Below are 26,651 nucleotides of genomic sequence, written 5' to 3'. Positions count from 1 at the left end.
GGATGGATGGACTGCGGGTTGGAGGGAGTGATAGACTAGTCTGACATCCTTACAGAGGAATGAAAGAATGAGCAGAGAGACAGATGATGAAAGAGCGCCGTGGCTGCTGACTGAGAGAGATAGCCAGCCATTCATCCGTCTGACACCGAGGGGATTGCTAGAAGACGGAGAGAGAGAGAGAGAGAGAGAGAGAGACTGCTGTCTTTGCTGTAGTCAACACAGCCTTGTCGCTCTACCCTGTGCACTGGCCATCGGTCTGTGGTAATACTGCTCCCACCATCTGCTGCCATGAACACACAGACACATACTCATGCGGATGCACACAGACAGAGTGCTGCTGGCGGGTTACATCAGCAGCACTAAGTCATATAACAAAGCCCATAGTCACAGATCTGGATTATACAAGAGGTCTGTGAGTGTCAACTGTTGGTGTCAACATGGCGTCCTCTGTAGTATGCTGATGAGAGAGATTTGAATTTCTGTCATCTATTGGGACAAAAACTCCAAAATGTCTCCCTTTTGATTTGCCAGTTGCACCTTTTTGAATGAGTTACATGGACCCTGGAGCACTAAAATTTCTTATGAGCAAAAAGGAAATGAAAAAACACACACACACACACACACACACACACACACACACAAAAAAGAAGGTCCTCAGGCAAAAGGAGAAAAATTCCCTGCCTGTGCTGAGCTCTGCCTGTCAGAATAAAGACACACATATGGACAGTTGGTATCAAATTAGTTCATGCTTATTAGTAATAATAGGAGACTTTGTGTCTTGCTCAAGGACTCTTCAGCAGGTAAGAGTAAAGCTGAGCTATAAGTTATATAAGCGGATAACTGTATAAATGCATCCTTCTGCAGTGTTTACAAAGATGGAAGCATCATCAAGTCATGCCGTATGTACACCAGAACAAACATTTGTTGTTGGAGTGTGTGTATGTGTGTGTGTGTGTGTGTGTGTGTTTGGTCTCTCCTGTACTGTGACAGATGGCAGCCCAGACTGTGAGGGGTTCAATAGCGCGTCACGAAGGGCCAAAAAAACAGCCTACCGCCTGTGTTATCATGTGTGTATGTGTATATGTGTGTGTGTGAGCACCGTCACAGCCAGCATAGGGGATCCTAAAACCCAAAACTGATCCGGTTAATCTAGGAGGTGGAGGTGGAGGAGGGGAGGAAGGGAGGGAAGGGTCACTTGTGCACAAACAAACACACACACATAGACACTATGTGGGACAGCAATCAATCACAATTTGGTCGAGCTGGCACGGGCAAGCAGAGAATTAGGAAGGATTATCTATTTTTGGGGGGGGGGGTTGTGGCGCGTGAAGGCCATTGTGCTGTATCACATAACAGGACGAGGGTGGGACCCACTGGCTGTCACCATCACCTGTCTGTCAGTGTCTGTCTGTTCAACTGCCTGTCAGTCTGTCTGTGTCACAAGTTTGATTGTACGACTTGATAAACTAGCAGTATAAGTGATGTGATAACATGCAAGCACATTGATATGATAAAAGGATACAATGACACTAGATATCAGATGGCCAAAAAAATCTGCCATTGTCATCACCTGAATCTTGTGTGGCTTTTACAAACTGTCATGTAGCGCAAATTTTAACTGAATTTCAAGAAAATCTACCAGAGAGATATGCAAATGAATGCCTGTTTCCATCCACTACCATAATGCGAATATTAGGAGTTGGTTTGTGGAGATAAACAGCTGGTGGGGCTAATCCTCCAGTCGGTGCTATTAAAGCACTGCAGAAGAAGAGGGTGCAACAAGATGATGTAATTAAATGAGCGGCAGTTAAACCTCAAAGTGAAAAACGATGTAGAAAACATGATGGAAATATGGCATTTATTTATGTTTATTTCATGTATTAATTTGAGGAAGATTACAGTCTCTTCATCACTCCACACAGATCTGGGGTTCTCATCTGCCGCTATTTTTCATCTCCTCAGTGGAGCAGAAGCTTCAGTGGATGTTTGTGTCACATGCTTCATGTGATGATTTATTCAATAAGTCTGTTTCCATTGCACTGTGTCGCATTTCGCTTTTATTGATAAACCAACTTTTTCACCTCAGCCAAGCGTAATTTTTTTTTGGCAATATTTCGAGAGTTTTTCAAATTTTTGGTGTTTCCACTGTTTTTTTATGAGTATTGTCAATTTCCACAGGCGGATGGAAACCCACCCTGTGACTAGTCAGTGTTACTGGTCTCAAACAGAACCCAACTGATACTGGATTTTTGAAGCCAATAAAGATATTGACATTTGAGAGTTTAAAAAAAAAAAAAAAAAATCAGAAAACGATATATTGGCTGATATTCATTTTTCAACATAAACACTTAACATAAATAGACATTTTTGATGAGGATCCCTTAAATTTGGCTATTAAAGAATTGTGACCAAGATATGTACTGAGTGGGACATTTTATAAGTGAAAAGTAAACTTGTCAGAGCTCTGTGGTGCACACTATGTTATAAGACTGTTTCTAAATTACCATCAAATATATTTTTGATGGTAATTTAAAAGTACATTTCTGTACTGTCAGAAATGACAGTGCAGAAATTATCAGCCAACATACACTCAGTTGCAGTTTATTGGGTTCACCTAGCTAAAATTAACACAGTCTAATACAACAGTCCTGCGATAATCCTACCTTCATGACGTTTTTTTGGTGAAACTGTTTTAGAGATGTTAAATCAACTGTATGGTCATTATGGAGGCTGCATTTTGTGGTGCTATTGTTATACTAACAGGTGTTTCTTGACTTGACTTGACTTGACTTGACAGGTGTTTCTATTATTTTGTCCACCTCATTTATATCCATGAGTGTAGGTTGACTAACAAACACCCCTGGATAATGCAATACAGTTCAACGGCACCACAAACTACATCCTTTAAAATTATCATACAGTTTAAAAAGTACCTCTCTAAAACTAAAAAATTTAACATTATAACTTTCATGAGGGTAGGATTTATTGCAGGACTGTTGTATTAGACTGCATTATTTTAAACCTATTATAGCTAGGTGTACCTAATAAATTGCCTACTGATATAACTGTATAAGCTAATACCAATATATTTGTGATAAGCTAATATAAGATTTATCCATTGGGATCTAGTTACAAACACTGGTATTGATATTAGAAGTTGGAGAGTTTTAGTGCTCAGACAGCATCCTGCTTGAAACTAACTTGCTCATCCGAAATTTCTTACACAAGTTGAATAATTTAACCTTGAGAAGTCACCTCCTCACCACAATTAGCACCTCCAAGTGATGTTGCAACAATCTTGCCATTTGACTTCATCCAGTGACTTACATTACTTATTTTCAGTCCCACTTCAGTTATATTCCCCCATTCTGTCTGAATATTAGATCAGTCTGGTTCTATCGGTCTCTCTGTCAGTCTCTCTGCCTGTCTGTCTTGCCGTCACATGGAAGTCTTCTGTTCAAGCAGCTGCCTGTTTTTCCACCACTGGCAGCAGCTGAATGAGAGAGACAGCAACTGTGAAACAGATGCAGGTCTGGGAGTGATTGGGAAAGAAATGATTCTATCTGTCTGCTTGTCTTCTCCGTCTATCTGTTTAGCCCCTGGCACACTTTCCACCAACACATGAGCATTCACACGGTATAAGCAGGCATGCCTATGCATGGATGCATTCATTCGAACAAAACACCCACAAACAAAACATTTTCTCATTCTTGTGCCCTTTCTCTTGCTGCTGCATCTCATTCCTCCCTCCCTTTTCGCTCCCTTCGTTCTTTACTTCTCCTCCTTAGACCCTTTGTTCTTCCTTTTGCCTGTGTGTCTCTGAGACATGCAGAGACACATTCAGATAGTGCATGAAATAATAATTGGCTGGTGAAATATTTAGGAAAAAGGCACATGAATAGATGAGAAATGCCAAGTGTGACAGAGGAGTGTCAGTGCCCCTTGTGTACGTGTGTGTGTGTGTGTGTGTGTGTGTGTGTGTGTGTGTGTGTGTGTGTGTGTGTGTGTGTGTGTATGTATGTATGTGTGTGTGTGTGTGTGTGTGTGTGTGTGTGTGTGTGTGTATGTATGTATGTATGTATGTATGTGTGTGTGTGTGTGTCTGCTGAAGTGAGCAGCAATGAGCATAAGCAACAACTAATTGGTTTGGACTGTGTGTGGATGAAATATTGAAGACAAGCTGCAGGGAAGCACGGGAATGTAACTTACATATCTGCCATCTTTTTATGACGTCCTCTCATTTTCCTCTTTCTCAGTTTTGTCTGCAGACCACTCAAAGGTTTTGATAACTTAGACAGAGCCACACAGCCAGCTTCCCAACAACAGAAGCTCATTTAGAGTTAGTGGCCCTCTTCTTGTGCTGAGAACCAGTGAATCTTTAACGCTCACTCATTCTGCCAGCTAGCTAGTCAGTCATCCAGTGTGACAGTCAATTAACAAGCCAACACTCAGTCATCCAGCTAGCAAACCAGCCTGTAAAACAAAAGGCAGACATTCAGTCAGTCAATCAGCAAGCCAGTCAGTCCACTACTTGACCAGTCAGCAAGTCAGCCAGTCAGTCATTCAGAGAGCTAGTCAGTTAATGCTGCAGCTCACCAGTCAGCCACTAAGCCAGCAGTGGATTACAAATCAGGGAAAGATTGGCAGCCTAAAGAGTCTCTGGACTCCATCCAAGCCTTGCTCTGATCATTTCTTTTAATGACAAAGAAATGAACACAGAACACAGGATTTGAGGATAGAAAATTTTTGTTTTGTTTTTTTTTAAATCAGAGAGCAGACATCTGGATGGCTGCTGATGTGTGACTAGAAGTTGTTGGGTGCTTGTGCAACTTTCTGCTTGTTCTGTGAGTAGTCTCACTGCAGCTGTATTGTTGTAACTTGACTTTTTGCCATTTTACGGGGTTGCCTTTGAAATGCTGAATGAAATTAAATGTAAACAAGATGAGGACAAAGGAAAGCAGGGGAGAATGTCATCTGTGGGAGGTGACAGAAATCCGCTGTGCTGTTTACCGTACATGGCTTTCATTACAGCCACAAATGTTGGGGAAAAACAAACTGCCTGACACAGCTAGCTGCCAAAAAAAAAAAAAAAAAGGTCCAGCGTGTGAGAAAGAAATCTCTATATATACACACACATTATCAAGTGCTTACACAATTCAGCACTCACTAATAAGTAGTTAAACATGTTCTGCAACTACAAAATTAACTCACAATTTCCATCTCATGCACATATACACACACATCGAAATCCAACTTTAAGACACACACAAACACTCTTATAGTGGCTCTGCCCTCATTAATGGAGCATATGTGATTTCTGTGGCCACATATTTGGCATTAGTTTCTTTACTTGGCTGTAAAAATAAAGTGTTACCCTACTCATGGCCAAAGGAGAAGAAAGCCCTCTAACACACACACACACACACACACACACACACACACACAGATGATTATATTTTGATTGCAATGATTTTCCAGCAGTTGCTTAGATTGTACCACACACACTGGCACACTTGTGTTCTCATTTCTTCTTCTCTTTTTTCTTTGTCCCCACACACACACACACACACACACACACACACACACACACACACTAATAATAATTCAACAGATGCTTTATTGTCATGACATACATTTCCAAAGCAGAAAGTGCCTGAAAGATGTTCATGCATGATGTAATAATTATTGATCAGAGCAGATTTGATTATGTATCCACAGTGTCATATAGCTCTGCAATTGAGAGACAACAGTCCACACCTTCAGCAACTACACTGGAGCCAAGTCCAACTTTCCCTCTCTTTCACACTCTCTCTGTCTCTCTTTGTCGTACGCTTGCAGAATAAACTCTGTCTGATCTTCATTCTGTAGACTGCAGCCACCACAACTCCTAGGGCTGGGGGAAATTTTATAGTATACATGCATACACACACACACACAGCGACAGCTTTAAGTGTATACTCACACAATGGCCAAACTTGTCTAGATTCTGGAGTTTTAAGTAAACGTGCCAAGAATACAACAGAAACCTGTATGTTTGAGAGGAGGTGTGTTTGTTTGTAAGGGTGTTAACACTTACATGAATATATGTGTAAAATGATGTAAAATACGAATGTATGAGTGTGAGTCTTAGATCTGATCATTCCTGTTTGCAGCAGTTATAGACATGTTTCTTAACCATGAAAACACACAGTAAATCCTCTCTCTCTCTCTCTCTCTCTCTCTCTCTCTCTCTCTCTCTCTCTCTCTCTCTCTCTGGGGTGTGGCAGCCAATCAAGGGCTTGTACATTCACTGCAACAGTCGAGGTCGGACTGGAACATTATTTATTGTTATTGTTGTTGGCACACAGTGCACACACACACACACACACACACACACACACACACAAACACAAACACAAACCACCACTGCTCTCCTTTCCCCTTCTCCCAGATTCACACACACTTTAACGGCTGAACGCACACACACACACACACAAGCGCTTTTACAGGAACACAAGGACAAATACAAACACGTACATGGTACACACACATCAAGACATACATATACTTACACACAAGGACACTTAAAACTCAAATGCACACATAAAACAAAACTGAACCTCACACAGGAGATGTACACACCTGCATACATTTAAACACATCTAAGTCAACAAACAGGGCAACACACACTGTTAATACAAAAATGTATATACTCACAAAGCACTAAAGAGACACGGACACATAAAAATAAATCACACATACAGCAAAAACACACGTTAAACAAAAAACACACATTAACACACCTCACACATATGCACACACACACATTCACACTGCTCTGATAACACTTGCCACAAAAATCCAGTGGAACCAATTACAGCGCCGCTCGCCTGGCAAATCAGCCCTCGGTTTTTAACCTTTTCCTGCCAGAGAGTGAGGAGAACAAAGTCTGACTTCTTCTCTGATAAAAAAAACAACACTGTTCGAGCCTTGGATGCACATTTTATCTATTTATACTGAAGACACCTTCCTTATCGTTTCCAAAGAGACACAGAGGGGTTGAAAAGAACGGCATTCAAGGCAGCTCTGTCCTCTGAGGGCTGTCTGTCGTTGACAGGAAGTAGACCATGATGTTTGACTGACACCAGCAAGGGTACATCAAGCCTGCTGAGAGAACAGAGTCAAGCCTGTTTACTGGGAAGTCACCTAAGTAACAGGTGTGTAGTTGTGTATTTACACAGGCTACATCCAAACGATCTCCATCTAGATGAGCATTTCAGCCCCGTTTTAGAAGTAACCGCTGTCCATACTAACACGCCTGAAAATGCACATCACGTGACTATTCATATACAGTGGGCATGCGCAGGCCAGTGTAAACAGGAAGTAGATAGTCTACTCTGCTGGTGAATGCTCAGTTGTAGTAAATACTGAGAACAAAGAACAGCAATGGCGAAAAGTAAGATCAGAGATTTCTTTGCTTGGTCCGATGACGAGGCATAGATAACAAGGTCAGCAACGCCTGTAATTTGTTATCCATGTTGAATGAGCAACTGGTGGTCGAGGCTGATGTCTTTGTTTTTTCCCGGAACAGGAACATGTGATAGGGGCGTGACAAATCAGGGAAAGACACGTAGTGACTCACAAGACCCAATCAAGAAACGAATGTGGGTGTGTGCGTCGTCGCTTCCAAAAGCCTCCGTTTTTGCACATCCAAATTAGAACGCAACCCCGGAGTTTTCAAACGAAAAAAGGGCCAGCTGCGTTTCCAAACATATCCGTTTTCAAGCTCGAAAATGCAGCAGTAGTGCTAGGTGTAAACGTAGCAAAAGTTTTAAAACAAAAACACAGTAGTGTGAATGTAGCCACAGTACCATCAAAACTTAAGAGACTTACTACAAATCACATATATTTTACTTTACTGCAGACCATTTCCACACAAATGATTGATATTTTTAGGCTTATTTTCTTACATTTGAAAGTAGCCAGTCAACTTGATTACAGTATGAAAATAAACATGAAGAAACTCTTGAGTTTGCTTCAAATTAACAATCTATAACAGTGAACAATTCATCACTCCTGCTTTTTTGTCAAAGTTCCGTTATCATCTTGTGGTAATGCAGCTGCAAGAAGAGGCTTCTGATTTCATTTTCTGGCAACATACATCATCTCTTTAATGCAGTGCTTTCTAGCAGCTAACTATGATTTTTGAAATACTGCATCTTCCTCGAATGCAAAAGCAAGGAGAGTTTTGACAGGGGTTATATTCCAGCTGTGCTTAGAAAAGCAGATAAGCTGAAAAAACTGGATGAACTGCATATTTTACAAGTAACCCTGTTCTGAATTTATGAGGACAAACACACACATACGCATGTGTATGTAAATGTACATGCAGACACACGTACACACACAGTCTGTAACCACAAACACACACACAACTGTTCTTTGCACCCTCACACCTTGACACAGATCACATTTCATAGCAACACCAGAAATAAAGTTCCACTGGCAAAGGAGGGCTGCAGAGGAAGAAGGAGAGAGAAAAAAGATGGAGAGGGAGACAAACAGAAGAGAGACAGAAGGAGAGAGATAGAGGCTATCGATCGGTTGGAGTTGGCTCAATCTGGGATTGAACTTTATCACAAACGCAGAACATCGCAGCAGGAAGCTCTCTGATTCGCCTCTAAAAGGAGAGAACAGAGGAATGTTCACACTCTATTCTTCCTTTGCATCTCTCATTCATTTTCATTTCTCTTTCCACCCCCGGCCGTGCCTTTTTAAAGAATTCTTTCTCTCTCTTTTTTTCCTTTCTTGGCTCTTACATCTTTCACTTTCTCCCTTTGTTTTTCATTTCTCTCTTGTTTCCCTCAGCGTCTCTCTCTCCCCCTTCTATTCCAGCGGCTGGCTTATTAGCATTCTCTCTGTACATATAATTGATTCCTCATGCCTTCCTCTTGTGAAAATGTCATTCATAATTCTGTGTGATAGCTAGCTGGCTGGCTTGCTGGCTGACTGAGTGGTTAGCTGGCTGGCTTGCTGGCTGCAAGGCAAAGTGGCCACTGACCCATTTGTAGCAGATACAAAGAGACTGACAACCAAATCTGATTATAGCAACCTGACCAGGGCCTCTGTGAAACCAATGGCCTAAGCCAGAGTGAGCCTAAGCTGTCATTCATCCTTCTGTGCTTTTTACTGTGCTTTATTTTACCTGGCCAGGTAAATTAACAGCAAATTCTCACTGAGATGAAGAGTGAATCTGAAGGAGGGAAGGGAATTTAAGGAGGTATTAAAGGGGAAGTACTTGTGCACTCATGACCTTTCTTAGTAATAATGGAAATTAATTAAGTGGAATCTGTTAAACGGTCTGTGTGTGTATGCAAGTGTTTGCTTAGCAACAGAAATGACCACAGAAATGAACAAATAGACAGCTGACAGTTGTACTGACAAATTTACACACATATTAATACAGAGGTCTTCTCACACACATGCCACCATGCACACAGTTTTACACATAGACACACCTAGAGACAACTAAACACTAATGGACACATACATATACAGCACAAATGTACACAAACAAGAAGTGCAGATTCAGTTATATGCCACCTACACAGCTAACCATCAACAAGATCTCAAAGGCACCTGATTGCAGCTGACAGAGGGAGGTGGTGTATATATGTGTGGGTGTGTGTGTGTGTGTGTACATAACAAGGAATCTCTTAGCCCAACCCCAACCCCCCACTCCTCATGTTACAGTACAGTCCGTATAACTAAACAAGAGAGAGGGACAACAGAGACAGGCTGAAAAAGACAGACAGAAGGACAGAAAGACAAAAACAAGGAAAGACCTGAGCATAGACCAAGAATCAGAGAGACATAAGGAGAGACCAAGAGGAAGTAAAGGGAGGAAAGACACAAGATAAGAGCAGAAAGGGATGAAAAGGCAGAGAGCAAAAAGAGGACAGAGGGAGATATAGAAATGACAAGGTGAATCTGAGACATAAAAAGCGACAGAGATTGGAATTGAGAGACAGACATGGAGAGAGATAGAGAGACCTATAGAAAAAGAGTCAGACAGACAGAAGAAAGAGACATAAGGAGGTATTTACCGGATGCCTGCCCTGAGGGTACATGATCCCAGGAGAGGAGAGGCTGCCAGTCCGTTTGATGGCCAGGTTAGTCCCCTGGCCCTCCACTCCTCTGCCCTCCACCGGTTACACGGCCACACAACACACACACACACACACACACACACACACACACACACAAACCCGCACAGACTCACACACACACTGAGTAAGTCCAGTGCCTGCTCCTTAGCTGGGTTGAACACAGCAGTCTGTACTCTTCCAGAGTCTCTCTCCTTCTTTTCTTCCTAGCTCTCCCTCTCTCTGTCTTCTAAGGCGAATTCCTGTTGACACACAACTGAAGAGCGCTCAGTCCGTCGGTTTGTTTATCCAACAATGTCATGATAAAACGGAGCACCAGACTTTACCTCCTCCTTCTTCTTTTCCCAGTGAAACCAAAGTCTCAGTTTCTCCTCCTCTCTCTCTCCACCTCCTCGTCTTCTTCTCAGTGTCTGTCTCCCTTTTCCTCAACCTGTGATCAGTCAAGGTCCACATGTAGTGACATGACACAGAGAATTTCATCCAGGCAGGCTCCCCTCTTCTTCTTCTTCTCCTCTTCCTCCTCCTACTCTGCTCCTCGTGTCCCTTCACCCGGCCGTCCAATGGCGAAACACACAAACATAAACACACACTCAGCACCGTCCAAATAGTCTTCTTCTCTGCTTTTTCCTCCTCTTCACCCTCTCTCTGACACACTGAAGCCTCTGCCTTGACTGCTGCAGCAGAAAAGAAGAAGGAGAAGAAGGGAGAAGAAGAAGAAGGAGGAGGGAGGGGAGAAGGGAGTGAGAGAGAGAGAGAGAGAGAGAGAGAGTGAGAGCTTTGTTTTTAATCTAAATGTGGAAAAAACGCAAGAGGAAAGCAGGAAAGAACAGCAGGTCAGTGGAGGATCCAGCGGGCTTTTCAGCAGCAAGCCCTAGACTGTAATATATTGTGCCTGTTGGCTTCAACACAAACACGACAGGCTGCTAAAGCTCCTCTTAAGGTGGAACTGAGTAGATAGAGACAACCAGTCTCACAGAGAGAGGGGGAGAGAGAGGCTGAGGGAGGAGAGAGAGGCAAAGAGAGAGATGGATCCCTTTTCAGTTGTGGTCAGACAGACAAAGCAATCAGTCATGCAGAAAGACTTAGGCTCAAACTGATATGAATCGAGATTCACACACACAAACGCTCTGACACTCAAACACAAATTCATGACAGCTATGTGGACACACTTGTTACGCAGCACAAACACATACACACACGCACACAGTTGCACATACACACATAATAGATACTCAGAGTGATAAGTTTATTACCCAGTTTACACATTGCATTAAAATGCATCTTGGATGATTGGATACCTATCCAATCATGCTTAATCGCATATAAATCCAGGTGTAAACACACTTAGGGATGCACTGACGAATGCTACTAATCCGATTGCTCAAACCTCCTCAGGAAGTTGTCTGAGACGCATTGCATCCAGATGTTTGTCAAGTGTAAATGCATCACCATGTCAAACCTCATACGTCAACTCTTAACTCCTCCAAAACAGTGAAACTTCATCCAAAGAGCAACAGAAAAGTAACATCATTCCCAGTTAAGCCAGTTGATGTCCAGAGGTCTACATGACACATCAGCACCACAAAATAGGAGAAAGCAAATGGAGGCACATAATTGTGTTTGGGTTTTGTTTGCATGGGTTTTCTCACTTATTATTTTACTTAAATAAAATTCTAAACCACACCATGTAGCTGTTGGTGTATAAAAACACCACAATGCATCCAGTTCATTGTGTGAGCTATCTGGCGTATGCACACACTGAAAACACTGAAACAAATCAGATACACACATGGCACAATTATTAGAAACATTAATTAGTAGCCTAGGTTTGTTAATCAGGTAATGCTCCTTCAGATGTTGACCTTAATTTGGCTCATATAAACCAGTAATGTCAGTTTCAATAATCAGACTATTGCCTTAATCTGATTATAATCAAGTAGTTACCATGCATGCTGCTTGATTTCCCATACCTAAAGAGGCATCATGACAAGGCACATTACACATACTATTACATACTAAGTATGCACATGTAGCTACAGGTCAAATGTCACATGTGCCAGAAAAACAAACCTGTGCACACACACACAGAAGTGTATATTTAAAAGGTGTCTGTAGGTGGTCTTTTGGGGAAAAACCACTTGACACACAGGAAGTGATTCATTTTACTTGTCTCTTAGCAGCAACAATGGTTTGTTTAGAATAGACAGTAGAACTGGGCAATGTGTGGTACCTACAATAGAAATTCCAAGGGTTTGACATTAAAGTAGGGGCCAAACATTGTGTAGTGATATCTGGCAAAACTGTAGTGCAGAAACACCACAGCAACATCCACTTACCACCAAAGATGTCATCAAAATCAATAAGTCGAGTATCTTGAGGATTACCACTGTAACACCCCACAAATATCCTCGCTACAGCAAGATAAAAATGTCTGCCTGCCTACTTTTGACTGCTGGCTCTGATGCACATGTTATTTACAGGACTGCCCAGAATGGACCTGGACCAACTAAGACCTGGTATTTAAAGCCTTTCCATGTACAGTACAACAGTCTGGCCCAGCCGTCTTTTGGCGCTGTTTATAATGAGTTTATCCAGGGCAGCCCTGCCTTTGAACTTGATCAAACAGCCATTAATCCGACACTGTAAAATCGGACACAGTCGGCCTTGGCATCCGTGGAGGGTTTCCAGTAAGACTGAAACTGCATTTGATAACAAGCAGGTTAGCCAGAGGGCAGCCCCAAAGCCTCAATTAAGGTCACATACAGACATCCTATTATCCATTGCAGTCTATTACCAAACACTATAGATCCTTTTGGGGAAACTTAATGCTGGCTTATGTTAACCAACTAAAACTCTACAAACTTTTTTTGAATTTGCACTGTGACTTATTTTAGCATTTTTATCCCAATATCTGATCTGATGGTAAGTAACGATTGTGCTATTCTGAGTAAGAAACTATGTATGTAAACATTTGTCTGGGTATTAGAGGAGTGTGGATGAGTAATTCTGGCTCATCTGGTATGCACATAAGAGGGGCAGGTCTTGGACATGTAGTGGACATTTAGAGAAAAAAATTATTTATATAGTACTGTATCATCTTGAGATTGCGATAACAGTGATGAAGGCCTTGTATTAACAGCATAAAATCACTGATACTAAGCAGGTTGAGGCTATTTCCATAAAACTACACATTCGTGGGATGGGGGCGCATGGATGTTTAATAAGTGTTGATTTTTTCAGTGGTTTATTCTAATCTATTAATTAAGTAATGGATTAAAAAAAATTGTAAGGTGATTAATATCAAATGATGAGTAAAAATGAAACAGGTAATACAATTATCATGGTATTTGTCAATTAATAGATCTATTTCATCATTCTGACTTCAACTAATGAACAAATTAATGGATTTTTTTAACTGATTTGCAAAATGGCTACATTTTACTTTTTTATTACATGTATTATATCCTATTCCATCTCACAGTTCATTTGTTTACTGTTTTTAAACTTTATTTCATATCAGAATCAGAATCAGAATCAGAAATACTTTATTGATCCCCGTAGGGAAACTCTTTGTTCCAGTAGCTCTTCTTTACGTCAGTGCACACAGGAGAAAACGATATTATACACTATAAACAGGTCAGAAATAAATTAAGTAACATGTTGGTATAAGTATAAGATAAACTAAGTGTCGAGTACCAAGTGGGTTTACTGGTAGATGGTGAAGTACAGTATAAATACAATGTCACTAATTGTGTAATAAATAATAGTAAAAGCGGAGGTGCATGTACTGTCGAGAGTAATTGAGGTATATCCGTAACAGTAATAAGAAAAACTAACAAGGGAAAACTAATATTGCACTTGAGTAGTAAACAGAATATTGCACAATTATTATTAAGATGTAATGCTCAATGTCCAGTTTAGTGACCTAGGGTCAAACAGACTAATCCTTAGAGGGAGGAGTTAAATAGTTTGATGGCCACAGGCAGGAATGACTTCCTGTGGCGCTCTGTGGTGCTCTTTGGTGGGATGAGTCTTCCGCTGAAGGTGCTCCTTTGTTTAGCCAGCACGTCATGGAGCGGGTGGGAGACACTGTCCAAGATGGCGTGTAGTTTGGCCAGCATCCTCCTCTCTGACACCACCGCCAGAGAGTCCAGCTCCACCCCCACAATGTTACTGGCCTTACGGATCATATGTTCTGTAACTTAAAGATGCTTCTGTTTAATTTAAAGCAAGAAGACTACTACTTTTAAAATACCTAGAGGCGCATTCATTCTCTTACAAATGAAGAATCAAATTCATGATATTTCAAGTAATAAAACATAACCTTGTTCAATTAAATATACTCAGAGGTTTCCCACTACAGCCTTATTGGGTCTGGCATGACCTATAGCTTGTGATGGCTAATGTTAGCTAACTTTTAAAATATATTGCTGTGTAAAACATGTTACTCAGTCAGTTCATTCACTTCAAGACTCTTCTCTACTTGTGCTGCTGTCACACTACATTATAGTACATGACGGATAAACATTTCAATGACTTCATCACCAAAGTAAAACAAGGCGTAAACACAATGTGTCTCGCCAGGAGACATGTTCTTGTTTGTGATCCCATTCCACTCGCTATTATTCATGTCACCTTAGGATGACTGACAACAAAAGGAAAATTCAATGTACCATTATCCTATAATTAGCACGAGTGGCCACAGCGGTTGCTGTTTAGCAAAAGTTACTTAGTGTGCCTTTAAAGACAGCTGTGAAAGAGATGCAGCCAATGTGCCACACTTAAAAATAAATACATAATCAACCCACAGGACAGCAACAGGAGCTCTCATTGGCCAGCATTATTTTCAGTGTTTGAACCTCTGTCGTCTCCCTCCGCGAATCCTCCATAACTTGAGCTTTGCAGCATCAACAGGACTGTCTCAAACTCAAAAAAGTTTGAGACATAGTGGAAATCATGTGTGGAGTCAGAAGCCAACAGCTGCCAAAAATTGTGCAAAAATAGTACCACCATGTCCCTAAAATTTCCACTTGTAAACATTGATCAATCCAAATTATTCACATCCAAACCATTTATCCTGTTAAGGGTCGCACAGGGCTGGAGCCCAGCCCAGAACACACTGATAGAGGTAGACCCTGAACAGGCCACCAGAGCACATTCACACCTACAGTACAAGCAGTTTAGAGTTACCGGACCTGAATGTCATCAGACTGTGGAAGGATATCCTCACAGACAAAGAGTGAACATGCTAACTTCACAAAGAAAGGCACAGGCTGATTCAAACCAAGGACCTTCATGCTATGAGGCAACAGTGCTAACTTCCACTTCACTTGCTCAAAAGAACCATTACAGTCCAGTGGGTAGATTGCCATGAAATTTAGTGCTGAAATTTGTGCTTCTCAGAGGATTAATCCGTTCTATTTTGGACACTAAAAGAAACTCTGTACATACTTTTCACTTTGTCTCTCTCTCTTCCTCTTTCCTGCTCTTCTTCCCATCTGCTTTCATTCACAATCTCTCTTTTACACAAACACAGACACACCTACAGTCAATGGTGCCCCCACCACCAACCCCACCATTCCCCATGTAGCCCATTGTACTAATCAGCATTATCTAATTGACTAGAATGGATTATGCAGGTAATTATTCCCCCGACTCATCACACTGGGTTTCAGAGAGACAGATGGGCGGCATACAAACCCACAGACAGACACAGACATCAACACAGTCAAGAAGTTACATAGGTTCAAAGCTTGCAGTTGTTTTTACCACTAGCATTTCATAATACTGCCTTGATCTATAGCATGTTTCCACAGCAACACATTATGTGGTGAGCAGGTTTGTCAGGTCACACCTGCCCAAGTTGACAATGTGAATGCCAACTAACTTCATCACTTCAGGTAATGTGTCCACAGTCACATTACCTGGTCCATCAATTATGTTTTATTTTCATACCAACAGCCAAGGTGAAATCTCTCCATGCACAACACTGGATGCTTCGTTATTATTGGTATAGTTTGACGGTGCAGAAGGACACAGATTTCAGCTGTAAAGTTTAAGGCATACATTATACATCTGAATTTTGGGTTGGAAACAGTATCGCGAAAACTTGGAAAATACAGGGCTTCCAACAACAATACAGTAACACACATAGTCCGGGTAAGTTTGCCTTCAGCCCCTTCCTTTTATCACAAATGTTTTCCAAATAATCAAAAAGACACACTGTTGAAAAACAACTGAAAAATATTTATTTGCCAGTTTTAATTTTCCCAAGAGATGCAGAAAATTTGCAAATAAACTGCAGTTTCTCTGTAAATTTTGAATGCATTAAAAAGAGTGCATTTTACTGACCTCTGCCTTGGTAATACATGAGGAAATTCAGGGATACAGGCTGAGGGGATCCACAGAGGAGAGACAGCGCCTTCAAAGTGATGGTCAGCATGTAAAACACAGAGGGACACAATCGGCTGCTAGCACAGGTACAGTAAAGACACTATGATCTCAGCTCTCGAAGCCCTAATTAGCAGTACCAGATGACATTAGCTGACTACTAACACATTAATACATAACAGCTAAAAACAGTAGTGAACATGTCCAGCAGAATAACAGCACTCATTTATGTCAGCAGTCGGGTCACATAACATTATAACCCCAACTGATCTTCATGAGTTTACTGTCTTTTAAATGACAAGAACTACATTATATATTTGAGCAGCTCACATTGCCTAGGACAGTGTTACCATTCTGAGGAATGGGGCCTACTATGAAGGGTCCGGGAGGTCCACAGGATCAAACTACACTGGGCAGTTTCATTAAGCTAATATTTCATACATGTGATATAAGAGCATGCATGAAAGTGGCTCTACTTACTGTACTAAATACTTTAATTCATCCAGTGTCTCAATATACTGTACGCTATTACAATAAAAAAGCTTTACCAAATGGGCCTCTAAGTCTCATGTTTGACTGGGTCCTTAAATAAAAATTTGCAACCCCTGTTTAGTAGAGCTGACAAAAAGGTCATGCTAATTTTGTACACTGTTGTCATAAAACTAACTATACCAAATTCTGCTACAAAAACACTACAGTATTGTATTGTTTGCTTTCTAAACTTACAGAATAAAGGCCGACTTTAAGTGGTTAAGTGGTTGACAGACGAAAGAAATACACGAGATAAAGACAACCAGAGCAGCAACATTTTTACATGAACTTGAACCTTAAAACCATAAAATAACGGTAACTGGATACGATGTAACTTACATTCAGACCAGTTCACCTGTCAGTTAACCGCGCGTGCCAACAACAGGCTCTAAATGCGAGGGAAACTCAAGTTTAATGCGTACACATCTCAATTTAGTCTTTAAAGGGATACCAGCAGCAACTCCTCGGTTCCACCTTAAAAGCTCTTCCTTGTCTGAGGGGTGTCTCTGCATTCTGATTGGCCAAAGTTGCCTTGTTCTAGCCAATCGTTCTAAGGGTACCCCACGTTGGGTCCTGATGTCATGGGGCAATCAGGCCAATCGCGGGCCGACCCGGCCGCTGAATGGGTGTGGGCGGTGGCGGGGGGCGGAGGGGAGCTGAGGAGTCTGTGGGGATTGTGGGCATTGAAGTCCCAATTATTCAGCACACGCACACGCGCGCCCACGCACGCTGTCAGTCACGCTAGATAAATGCTCAGTAAATTACGCCGTTAATTTCAACTATTTCTACTACGCACACACACACAAGGGCTACAGTATACACACAGTCTATGACACACACACACACACAGTGGGTAAACACCTCACTTGTGAGTGAAGTCCGGTTCAAAATTAAAGATTTTTTTCCTTGCCAATTGTCTTTATTCCACTTCAAACACTGAGATCAAAATAAGTAAAAATGTGGCCTTCAGATGCCAAAATTAAAATAATGAGGCATATGGAACAACATAAATCATAACCTGCAGGGATACAAGACGTCAACTGTGACATACAACCTGCAGTGTCTGCGTTTCTGCTTTGAAACACTGCAGTCAATTTACTCCTGTTATTTTGGTTTGTTCAGATATTTTCTTTCTTTCTTTCACTGTGGTATCAGGAAAAGTAGCTCTATAGTTTCAAATACACAAATGCAAATTGCACACATATACACATTCACAAACACACAAGCAATTGATTGTTCTGAATTTGAAGTCCTATAGCTCATAGCTGCCTATATTCCCCTCTTTCTCAGTTTTTCTATATGTAATACACACTCCCTCTCTGCGTTCCTTGTTGCATGCATCTCATTTCAGGGTGATATTGTGATATTTGGTGTGTCTCAACACGCTTCACCATGATAGCTCCCTTCGCAGAACTCATTTTATAACACTGCGGCTGCAGAAGAAAAATAAGAACCTGCTGACTCCCATTTTACTCAATGTCTTGTCTTTACTTGCGTGGAAGGATGATGTAAAGCTTTATGGACAGGGTACATGTATTTTTCTCTCAAAGAGGATACTGTCATATTCATGAATGTATGGCTGTGGAATGCAATATGCATGGCGGGGAAAGAGGTCCAGCCTGTATCTACTTATGGAAGGAAACATCCATGCTGGGGCACAGTGAGATCATCACAGACTGCGATGTTCAGTGTATGAATACGTAATTGCCAATTTTTGTACCTGCTCCTCCTCAACCTGCCTCACCTACATCTTCTTCAGTTAGTGATTTTGAGTGCCCCTTGATGGTGGTGATAGTGAGTGAGTGTTTTTGACCCGAGAAGAAGTGAGTCTTTCACTGTGCTTAAACCACATGTGTGGCTGCATTGCCTGCATGGTGTGTTGAGGCTGCTGTTAATGGAGAAACTGGCATCTCTGCTTCTTCTGCAGTAGGTTTTTCCCTGATTGTTGTCTGGAAACAATCACTTACTCTTTGACTGTAAAAGTCTGGCACCAAAACTTGACATTTACCGTTGTTGTTTTAGATTATTAGAATTGAGATGCGTGTAATTTCAAACTGCTTTGTAGCTTAGCATGACATCCAAGTTCTTTCGTTGTTTTGTTTCAAATGTTTCATATAAAAGCTTCATGAAAGCGTAATCACACTGGACACTGACACTGATTTTCAATTGTATTATATGCCAATTAACTTTTCCTGTATCTTGTGTTAAAATGAATCCTGCTGAATTCAGTTCTATTTTTTCCTGCCTCGTTCTATTTTATTCTATTCAACTGAGTGTCAAAGTTCATTCCTGAGGTCCATTTACTGGCTTTATCCGGACCTTTCAATCAATGGATGAAGTTTGCCCAGTTGTCTTCAATGATCAGCTACTAAGGGACAAAAGAAAGGTCAGGGAGGCCAAGCACATCTGGGGATGAAGACTATGAGAAGCGGTGGAAAGTTGTGGGGATAAGCTAGTAAGTGGTCCTTGACTTAAGATTTGTTAGTCAAAATCTCTATTTTACTCTATTGTTGTCTTCTGCTTTGTTCTGTTCTGTTCTTTTATAAAAAGATACACAGGCATGAAATGAAAAATCCATCACTGGTTGACCTCCTCAGACACACACACACACACACACACACACACACACACACACACACACAGTGGTCGGTCAGTCAAATGGTCTGCAGATCTACGCTGACTAATCCATGCAGTAATAGGGAATGGCAGAGAGAGAAACCCTATCCCCGTGATGTGGGACTCTGGATAAACTCTGGTCTAGTTTGATGCTGGATGAACAGACGACTATTCACACACTGGCAAACACACGCACACAAACACAACTGTGCGCACACACATACAGGCAAACACACACACACACACATAGGGCAAATAAAACTGCCATGTGTATGTACCTGCGGTGTGTTACAAGTCCCTGAGAGCCTGCAAACACATGTGATCTTCTGACCTTGTAGTGCAAACATTTGGCTATTCTGTGTATGGACAGACGTGCCTGTGTGTGTTTTCTTTTGTGTGTGTGCGTGTGTGTCTGCTTGTGCGTGCTTTGACGTTTCTGGGTGTGATTGTGTATGTTTTTGCAAGATCAGTGTGACTTCCTGGCTGCGTGTGTAGCGGGTCCGTATGTGTGGGACATGTGCAGAAACGCTCTGTGCCATAATTAGCTTCATCCAACTTATTTCCTGCTTCAGGCTGCAGGGAAGAACTGTGTCAGTCTTGTGCATATGTGTGTGTGGACAGTGACATATTTCTCTGGTTTTGGCTCTGTACTCAGGCACATTGTGTGTGTGTGAGTGAACAGAGTAGGACTATCTTTTATACCTTTTAAATATATAGTACATTATTAAGACTATGCAGCGGGACAATGATCCTGAATCTGTTCTTTATGGACAAACACTATACCTGTTCGCCTCTTGCAACACATAATCACATAAAATAATTATGTGTTGCATTCAACCCCATCGCCAGACACAAATGTTGATATTAGACGATTCCCCAAAACCCCCAAAAGTTGTAATTGTTATGTTGTTTTGCAACACAAAAACACCCCAAAACGTTGTAATTGAACATAACAATTTCAGCATTTCTTTTTTTCTCTCCGTCCAATGCCAACATTTTTAAAATACTTTGTTTCTCCAATATCTGCTAATGGCAACTGCAGTTAGGGAAAGACCATGGTTATGGTTACTAAAAATTACTAACATTTTGCAGGTCTGTGGTGGGAGGCAAACTTTGGTCTCTGCCAGAAAGTGACATCTACTGCACGCCCATCCACCACCCCGACCTCCAGACCCTTACTTTCAGCCTTGCTACATAAAGGGCACGCCATTTCTTGCATTGGTAATGAACATTTGCACTGGACATAAAAATGGGAATTGCTAAATCGTCCAAAATGGACGTAATTCGTGTTGAAGACCAGACTGAAGGCAAAAAGCTCCTGAAACACGCAGGAAATAAAGCTGGCTTCAGCTCAGACCTGAATCAGTAAAGAAGACACGAAGTGTTTGCTGATGTGTATGGGTCAATCACTTCAGGCAGTAATTTAATATTAAATATGATTTCTTTAATTGAAGAGTAAATGCCAGTAATCTTGCCTATCAACTAGTGGGGACTGTCTGCTCTTTCAACACACAGTGGAGCTGTGATGTAGTGTTGTACTATAGTGCACAAGTGCGACAGACCACACCTAACCACACCTGTGATCATGCGCGTGGTCAGAGGTTCAACAGGCCTATACTTCTCAACCCACAGAGGTCAGCGCAGCAATGCTTTCCCTCCATACAATATCTAGTGTGGAGTTACTGAAGTTATTGTCAATTTGTCCAGTTATGTTTGGCACCCTAAAATTGGGAGACTATGTACAAAAAGGGCTACAATTTCTCAACTGTTCCTCTGACATTATAACCTCATAGTCACATTGTTTGATTTCCAGTCAGAGTACGGAGCCAAACACCAGAAAATGTGTTCCCATTCTGCTATTAATTAACTGTGACACATTAAGATCAAATCTTCAGGAAATAAGGCAAGTGTCCAACTAAGCATAATGAAGTCAGCGTCAGTCACTGTCTTGTCCTGGTGTACATGGATGGAAAGAGAGAGAGAAAGAGAGAGGCAGCTTCATGTTGTGGATCCCAGTAGACTCGATCTATGAATCAAGCTAGTCCAAGGCCTTTCTTTTTATATGTGTGTGTGTGTGTGTGTATTCTGTGTGTGTGTCCACACAACATATGCTTGTGAGTAGGTTGGTGTGTGGGTGTGTGTCTGAAAGTATGAGCTATTCTGAGAGTGTGTGTGTGTACAGTACAGTATACATATGTGTGTGCATTTTCATGTGCATAATTTACGTGTGTGTGTGTGTGTGTGTGTGTGTGTGCAGTCCCTCCAGGCTGTAGTAGACTGTGCTGTGCTCAGCCTGCTTGGCACAAGCCAATTGTGTGACTAATTGGGACTGAGGCAGACTGCAGTGAATAACATACCTCCTCCTCTTTAGTCATCACCATCATCATCATCTCTCTCTGCTTGTATCTCTTCTGAATGCATATAACAATATGCAATTCTTCACACATACACATTTATGAACACACAAAGATGCATTAATATTTTTTTCAGTTATTAATTGTGCCGTGTTTTCAAAGTCAACAGCAAAAAAAAGAGAACCTTACTGAGCTAATACTTTCAGTAGAACAACCACAGTTAGAGTGTGTGTGTGTGTGTGTGAGAGAGACCTCATGTGCTACTTCATTTGTGCCTCAGCGTTTTTCTTTTCTTGATCATTTCCTCTGACACCAGGCAAATAAATCCATGCAACTCTTTACTTTGTGATAGCAGGTCATTTATCCAGCGGCAGCAGCACAGCACAGAGTCGCTGTTTTGTTTTTCATCCCTGCATGTTGCTCTATACATCCTGCATACCAAATGCTTTCCCTCGATTTCTCAGACTCAACACTCTTCATCCGACTCTCAGGTCTTTCTCGAATTCAATACACCTCATTGGACTGGAAAAAATAGCTTTATCAATATTATTAATCAAACAGGAATATCAATATCTTTCTTTCCCACTGCCCCTTTTTCTGTTTCCTCTCTTTTCCTCCTCCTCCCTCTACCTGTCTCTCTTTTTAAACATTTTGACAGTATAATGCATTATAAGTAAGTGTAAAATGTACTGGCAGGGGTTCTTGCGACCAGATGCAGAGTGTTCAAAAACACACAGAGAGGAAGAGAGAAAGGTGAGACAGACTGAAAGAGAGCAGATGCATGTATGCGTGTGAGGAATGCTGGATTGGCTTGTGTGTGTGTGTGTGTGTGTGTGTGTGTGTGTGTGTGTGTGTGTGTGTGTGTGTGTGTGTGTGTGTGTGTGTGTGTGTGCGTTGGCCAAGGTGCAGATGGCAGATGTCAGTGTTGAAAAATTCATGATGCCATGTTTGGAGATTCCTTGGGGATATCGTCTTGTTCAACTGGCCTTACAGAGCAGGCATGCACTTTAAACACACACACACATGAACACAAAACACACTGGACCTGTGAGTCCTCTGTGTGTGTGTGTGTGTGTGTGTGTGTGTGTGTGTGTATTTGTTATGGAATATGGTATGAAAGAGTTATGGAAAGAAAGAGTTGTTAGATATGGAGAAACACTGATGCAGACGCAGAGAAATGAAAATGTTATTTTGATTTTTGCGGTCATTTTTTTTTATCAGCAAGACATTTGTTTCAAATCTGCAAATTCATTAACTAAATTTATCAAAGTGTGTGATGTCCAATCATGTTTGATTTCATAGAACTGCAAGAGTCAACAGCCATGCTGGTGGCTCTGTGAGGCTGCACATGCTAACATGCTTTAGTGTTAGTGTTTCATGTTTAGCAAGTATGATACTAGCATTAGCTAATTAGCACTCAACATAGAGCACAAAGTTATTACAATTCATCCTGAGGGGAACATGAATGCATGCACCAAATTTCATGGCAATCCATCCAACAGTTGTCAAGACATTTCCCTGAAAACCACAAATTTCAACTTCCAGTGGTGCTAGAGCAAAAGTCAGGGGACCACCAAAGTGAGTAGGATTCATCCAATCTCTCCAGTAGTTGTTGAGATATGTCAGTCTGGACCAAGGTGGTGGAACAACCGAGAGATACTAGCCCCTTTTATACGGGACACAGTCGTCACACTAGACGCCGACCCTGTTGTGTTACACATCATGCCTCTTTTGCTTCCAGAACGGGTCTTCTTTACGGCAGTATTGCGGGCTCTCTGTTTAAAAAGGGCTATTGCCATTCATAGAGCCATGCCGCTAGCATAGCTAGCAAACAAAGGTACAGAGGAAGAGGAAGAGATAGAGTGGAGCAAAAGGAAGACAGGGGATGCTTTTCTTGCATAACGTAGAAGCTCGACGACTTTGAGAAATTTGTCATGACATTTCAATGTTAGCAACACTTTTTTTTCCTAATGTGTGATGTATGTGTATGCATGAAAAACACAGAGAGCCAGTAAAAAAGAGCGAGGGAAGCTGGGAGAAAAGTATACATGCTTTCCTTGCGTATGAACAAAGTGAGCCTAACTCCCCATTACACACATTACTCCGTGGCTGCTCCCTTGACACAGTGTTTGTTGAGTGAGGTGTACTACACATTAGCGTGCCAAGACCATTTGAGCAAACAGAGCACTCCAAGCCCAAGTGGAGCGGGTTCGGACTCTAGGTAATGGAAACTGGCAGCGACTGGTGTGACAAACCCAGAGCCTCACACAGAGCTGAATATGAGCCTGAGTTCTCATTACAGCCCCATTTTCTACTCTATTTCTACTTTTTTTAGTCAGCCACTGCAGCTGTGTGTGTTTAGACAGAGTTGTTTACAACAAGATGGCTCAATAGTACCATATAAAAGTCAAAAAGATCTATTTGTCTGTCTTCTTGACTTCTTTGTCTTGGTTCTCAGTGCACAGATCATGACAGAGGTTACATGATCTCACATTTTACTGTTGTTTTACTAGCTTTAAGTTTTGTTAGTAGTGTTGAAAAATGTATGTAGGAGGTTCAGTGGGATGTTTTGTTTTGGGTCTGTAATGAATCTATAAAAAGGCATTTTTATGATAATGTTTTGTCTTGGAAAATAGAGGCTTGAATACTTTTCTTTGCTATCAGTGGAAGATAGTAACTTTTAGCACAGCAGGCAAGGGTCTCACAGTACCGTGTTTACAGACACCAAATCCTTGCAGTGTTAGAGGCCTAACCTGCTGTCTGTGTCCCCAGTCTCAGTTCATGGAGTCTGCGTTGTAGCTCTGAATGAAGCTGAGTGTCGATGTCCATGTTTGAATGTCGGGGTGAGAAGGGTATAGTACACTCATCACAAATGGGGCTTTTAACCAAGCTGCCTCACTACATCTCATTCACACTTAAAAAGGAGAACATAACTGCTGCTGTGTTCTGTGACACCTTCATCTCTCTGAAAGAGGTCATCCTCATTTTTAAGTGGTCAATCTGCCTCAGTGGCATCCTGCAAGTTGAGTTTGAGTTGAAAAGGCTGACGTACGGCCACCCATAACACCCTTCTCTGCAGAGGCTAGTAGAGTGGCCGACGTGCACACCTCCAAATCTTGACAACACATTGTGCAGACCTGCGCGTTGACTGGTTGACCCAAATCCTGTTGGGAGGCGGGTTTGTTGCAGAGCCTCTGTGCACTGAAGAAGCATGTTTTAGCCTTTAGCCAGTTCTGAAGCTCTTGTATCAGCTTCCCTTTTCATTTGCTTTACATGCAGAAACGTTCATGCTCTCTGGCTGCGGCTTGCCTTTGAACAGAATGCAGGCAGAGATAAAGACATCAGATATTGTTTCTACTTGTGGCACCTACCGCCTTGATATATACCCTGTCATGCATGTCTGCACACACAGAGGCACACATAAATGAGCTACACATATACACACAAACTCACAGCACATATGTGTGAATTGGCATACCTGTACACACACACACAAATAAATGCACTTTATATATGGAAATGCAAGCACAGACACATAAACACACATGTGCACATGCAGGCATAAACACATATCTCAGTCATTGCAGGCAAATGTGCACACATATCAAAACAGGTGCACACATCATTACACACACAAACACACACACACACTTGGCACTTTGCCTGGGCCATGTCATGCCAATTATGTTCAGAAACTAAAAGCGTCCCACCTGGGATTTCCACCACAACACACATTATTACCCCTGTTCTAAACTGAGACCAAACACACACACACACACACACACGCACACACACAAACTTGCATACCCTCACGCACAGTTTAACCCGCCAACAGAGTGACCTTAGTAACACTAACTATCTGAGAGACAGATCCATACAATGCAAACCAGCCATCGAACTCACACAACGTATCCTGCCTCTCCTGTCTCTCACGCACCTCCCCTCCAATATTCCTGTTCTCCGTTCTCCGTGGCAACCGTATCTGTGACAAGATCAAATGAAAAGAGGAAATGGCATCATCAGGAGCTAAAAGATATTAACTGAAAGGAACATGAACATAGAGGAGAAGGAGGGAGTTGGAAGTGAGAGGGGAGGGATGGTGAAGGGAAGTGCAGGAGTTGAAAGGAAACTAAATATTCAGTTAACAGTTGACAGTGAAGTTTGTAGATTTATCCAGAGTAACTGGGAATTTGTTTGTGGAAAGATACATGCCTGTAGTTTTCAAATGAAAATTTCCCCAGCTTTGAGGACTAAATCAGTTTAATTATTTGGGTGAAGTGACCCTTTTAAATAACTTGTTGAGACAGACATTTTTTTGCAGGCAAGTGGAGCAGAGCAACCTTGTCTGGCCAAATGACACCATCTGGCAAGAAGCTGGGACAACATGGTCAGCCAGGGAATGTGTGTGTGTCAAGTGTGCGTGTGTCTGTGTGCTTTTGGGTGTGTCTGCATTAAAGAAATTGTGTTGAAGAGGTATATGTATAAGTGTGTCTGTAAGAGAAATAAGATTAAGAAAGGGGGAGAATTTATATTTTAAAAAGTTTTATGTAAATATAGGTGTGTTTTCGAATGTGTGAGTGACTGTGACAGAAAGCGATGCTGTGTGTCTGGCCGG

At 41.6% G+C, this 26,651-nt stretch overlaps 1 protein-coding gene across 4 annotated transcripts in view; it reads right to left on the bottom strand.

The window, feature by feature from the left end:
- tle2b (TLE family member 2, transcriptional corepressor b) overlaps positions 1-16,545 on the bottom strand; it is an 83,083-nt gene extending 66,538 nt beyond the window's left edge. For 2 of the 4 annotated variants that reach the window (XM_044198386.1, XM_044198385.1), the window contains exon 1: positions 10,086-11,029. In XM_044198386.1, coding sequence (XP_044054321.1) covers positions 10,086-10,109 — 24 coding nt within the window. In that variant the 5' untranslated portion in view covers positions 10,110-11,029. Of the gene's footprint in view, positions 1-10,085; positions 11,030-16,496 lie in introns of those variants that run through there. The other 2 variants (XM_044198383.1, XM_044198384.1) reach the window with 2 other exon arrangements.
- Positions 16,546-26,651: the final 10,106 nt, after the last annotated feature.

The sequence above is a fragment of the Siniperca chuatsi genome, linkage group LG6, assembly GCF_020085105.1.
Source record: "Siniperca chuatsi isolate FFG_IHB_CAS linkage group LG6, ASM2008510v1, whole genome shotgun sequence".
Lineage (NCBI taxonomy): Eukaryota > Metazoa > Chordata > Actinopteri > Centrarchiformes > Sinipercidae > Siniperca > Siniperca chuatsi.
The sequence above is the reverse complement of the archived record's forward strand: the minus strand, read 5'-3'. Positions and strand labels throughout refer to the sequence as shown.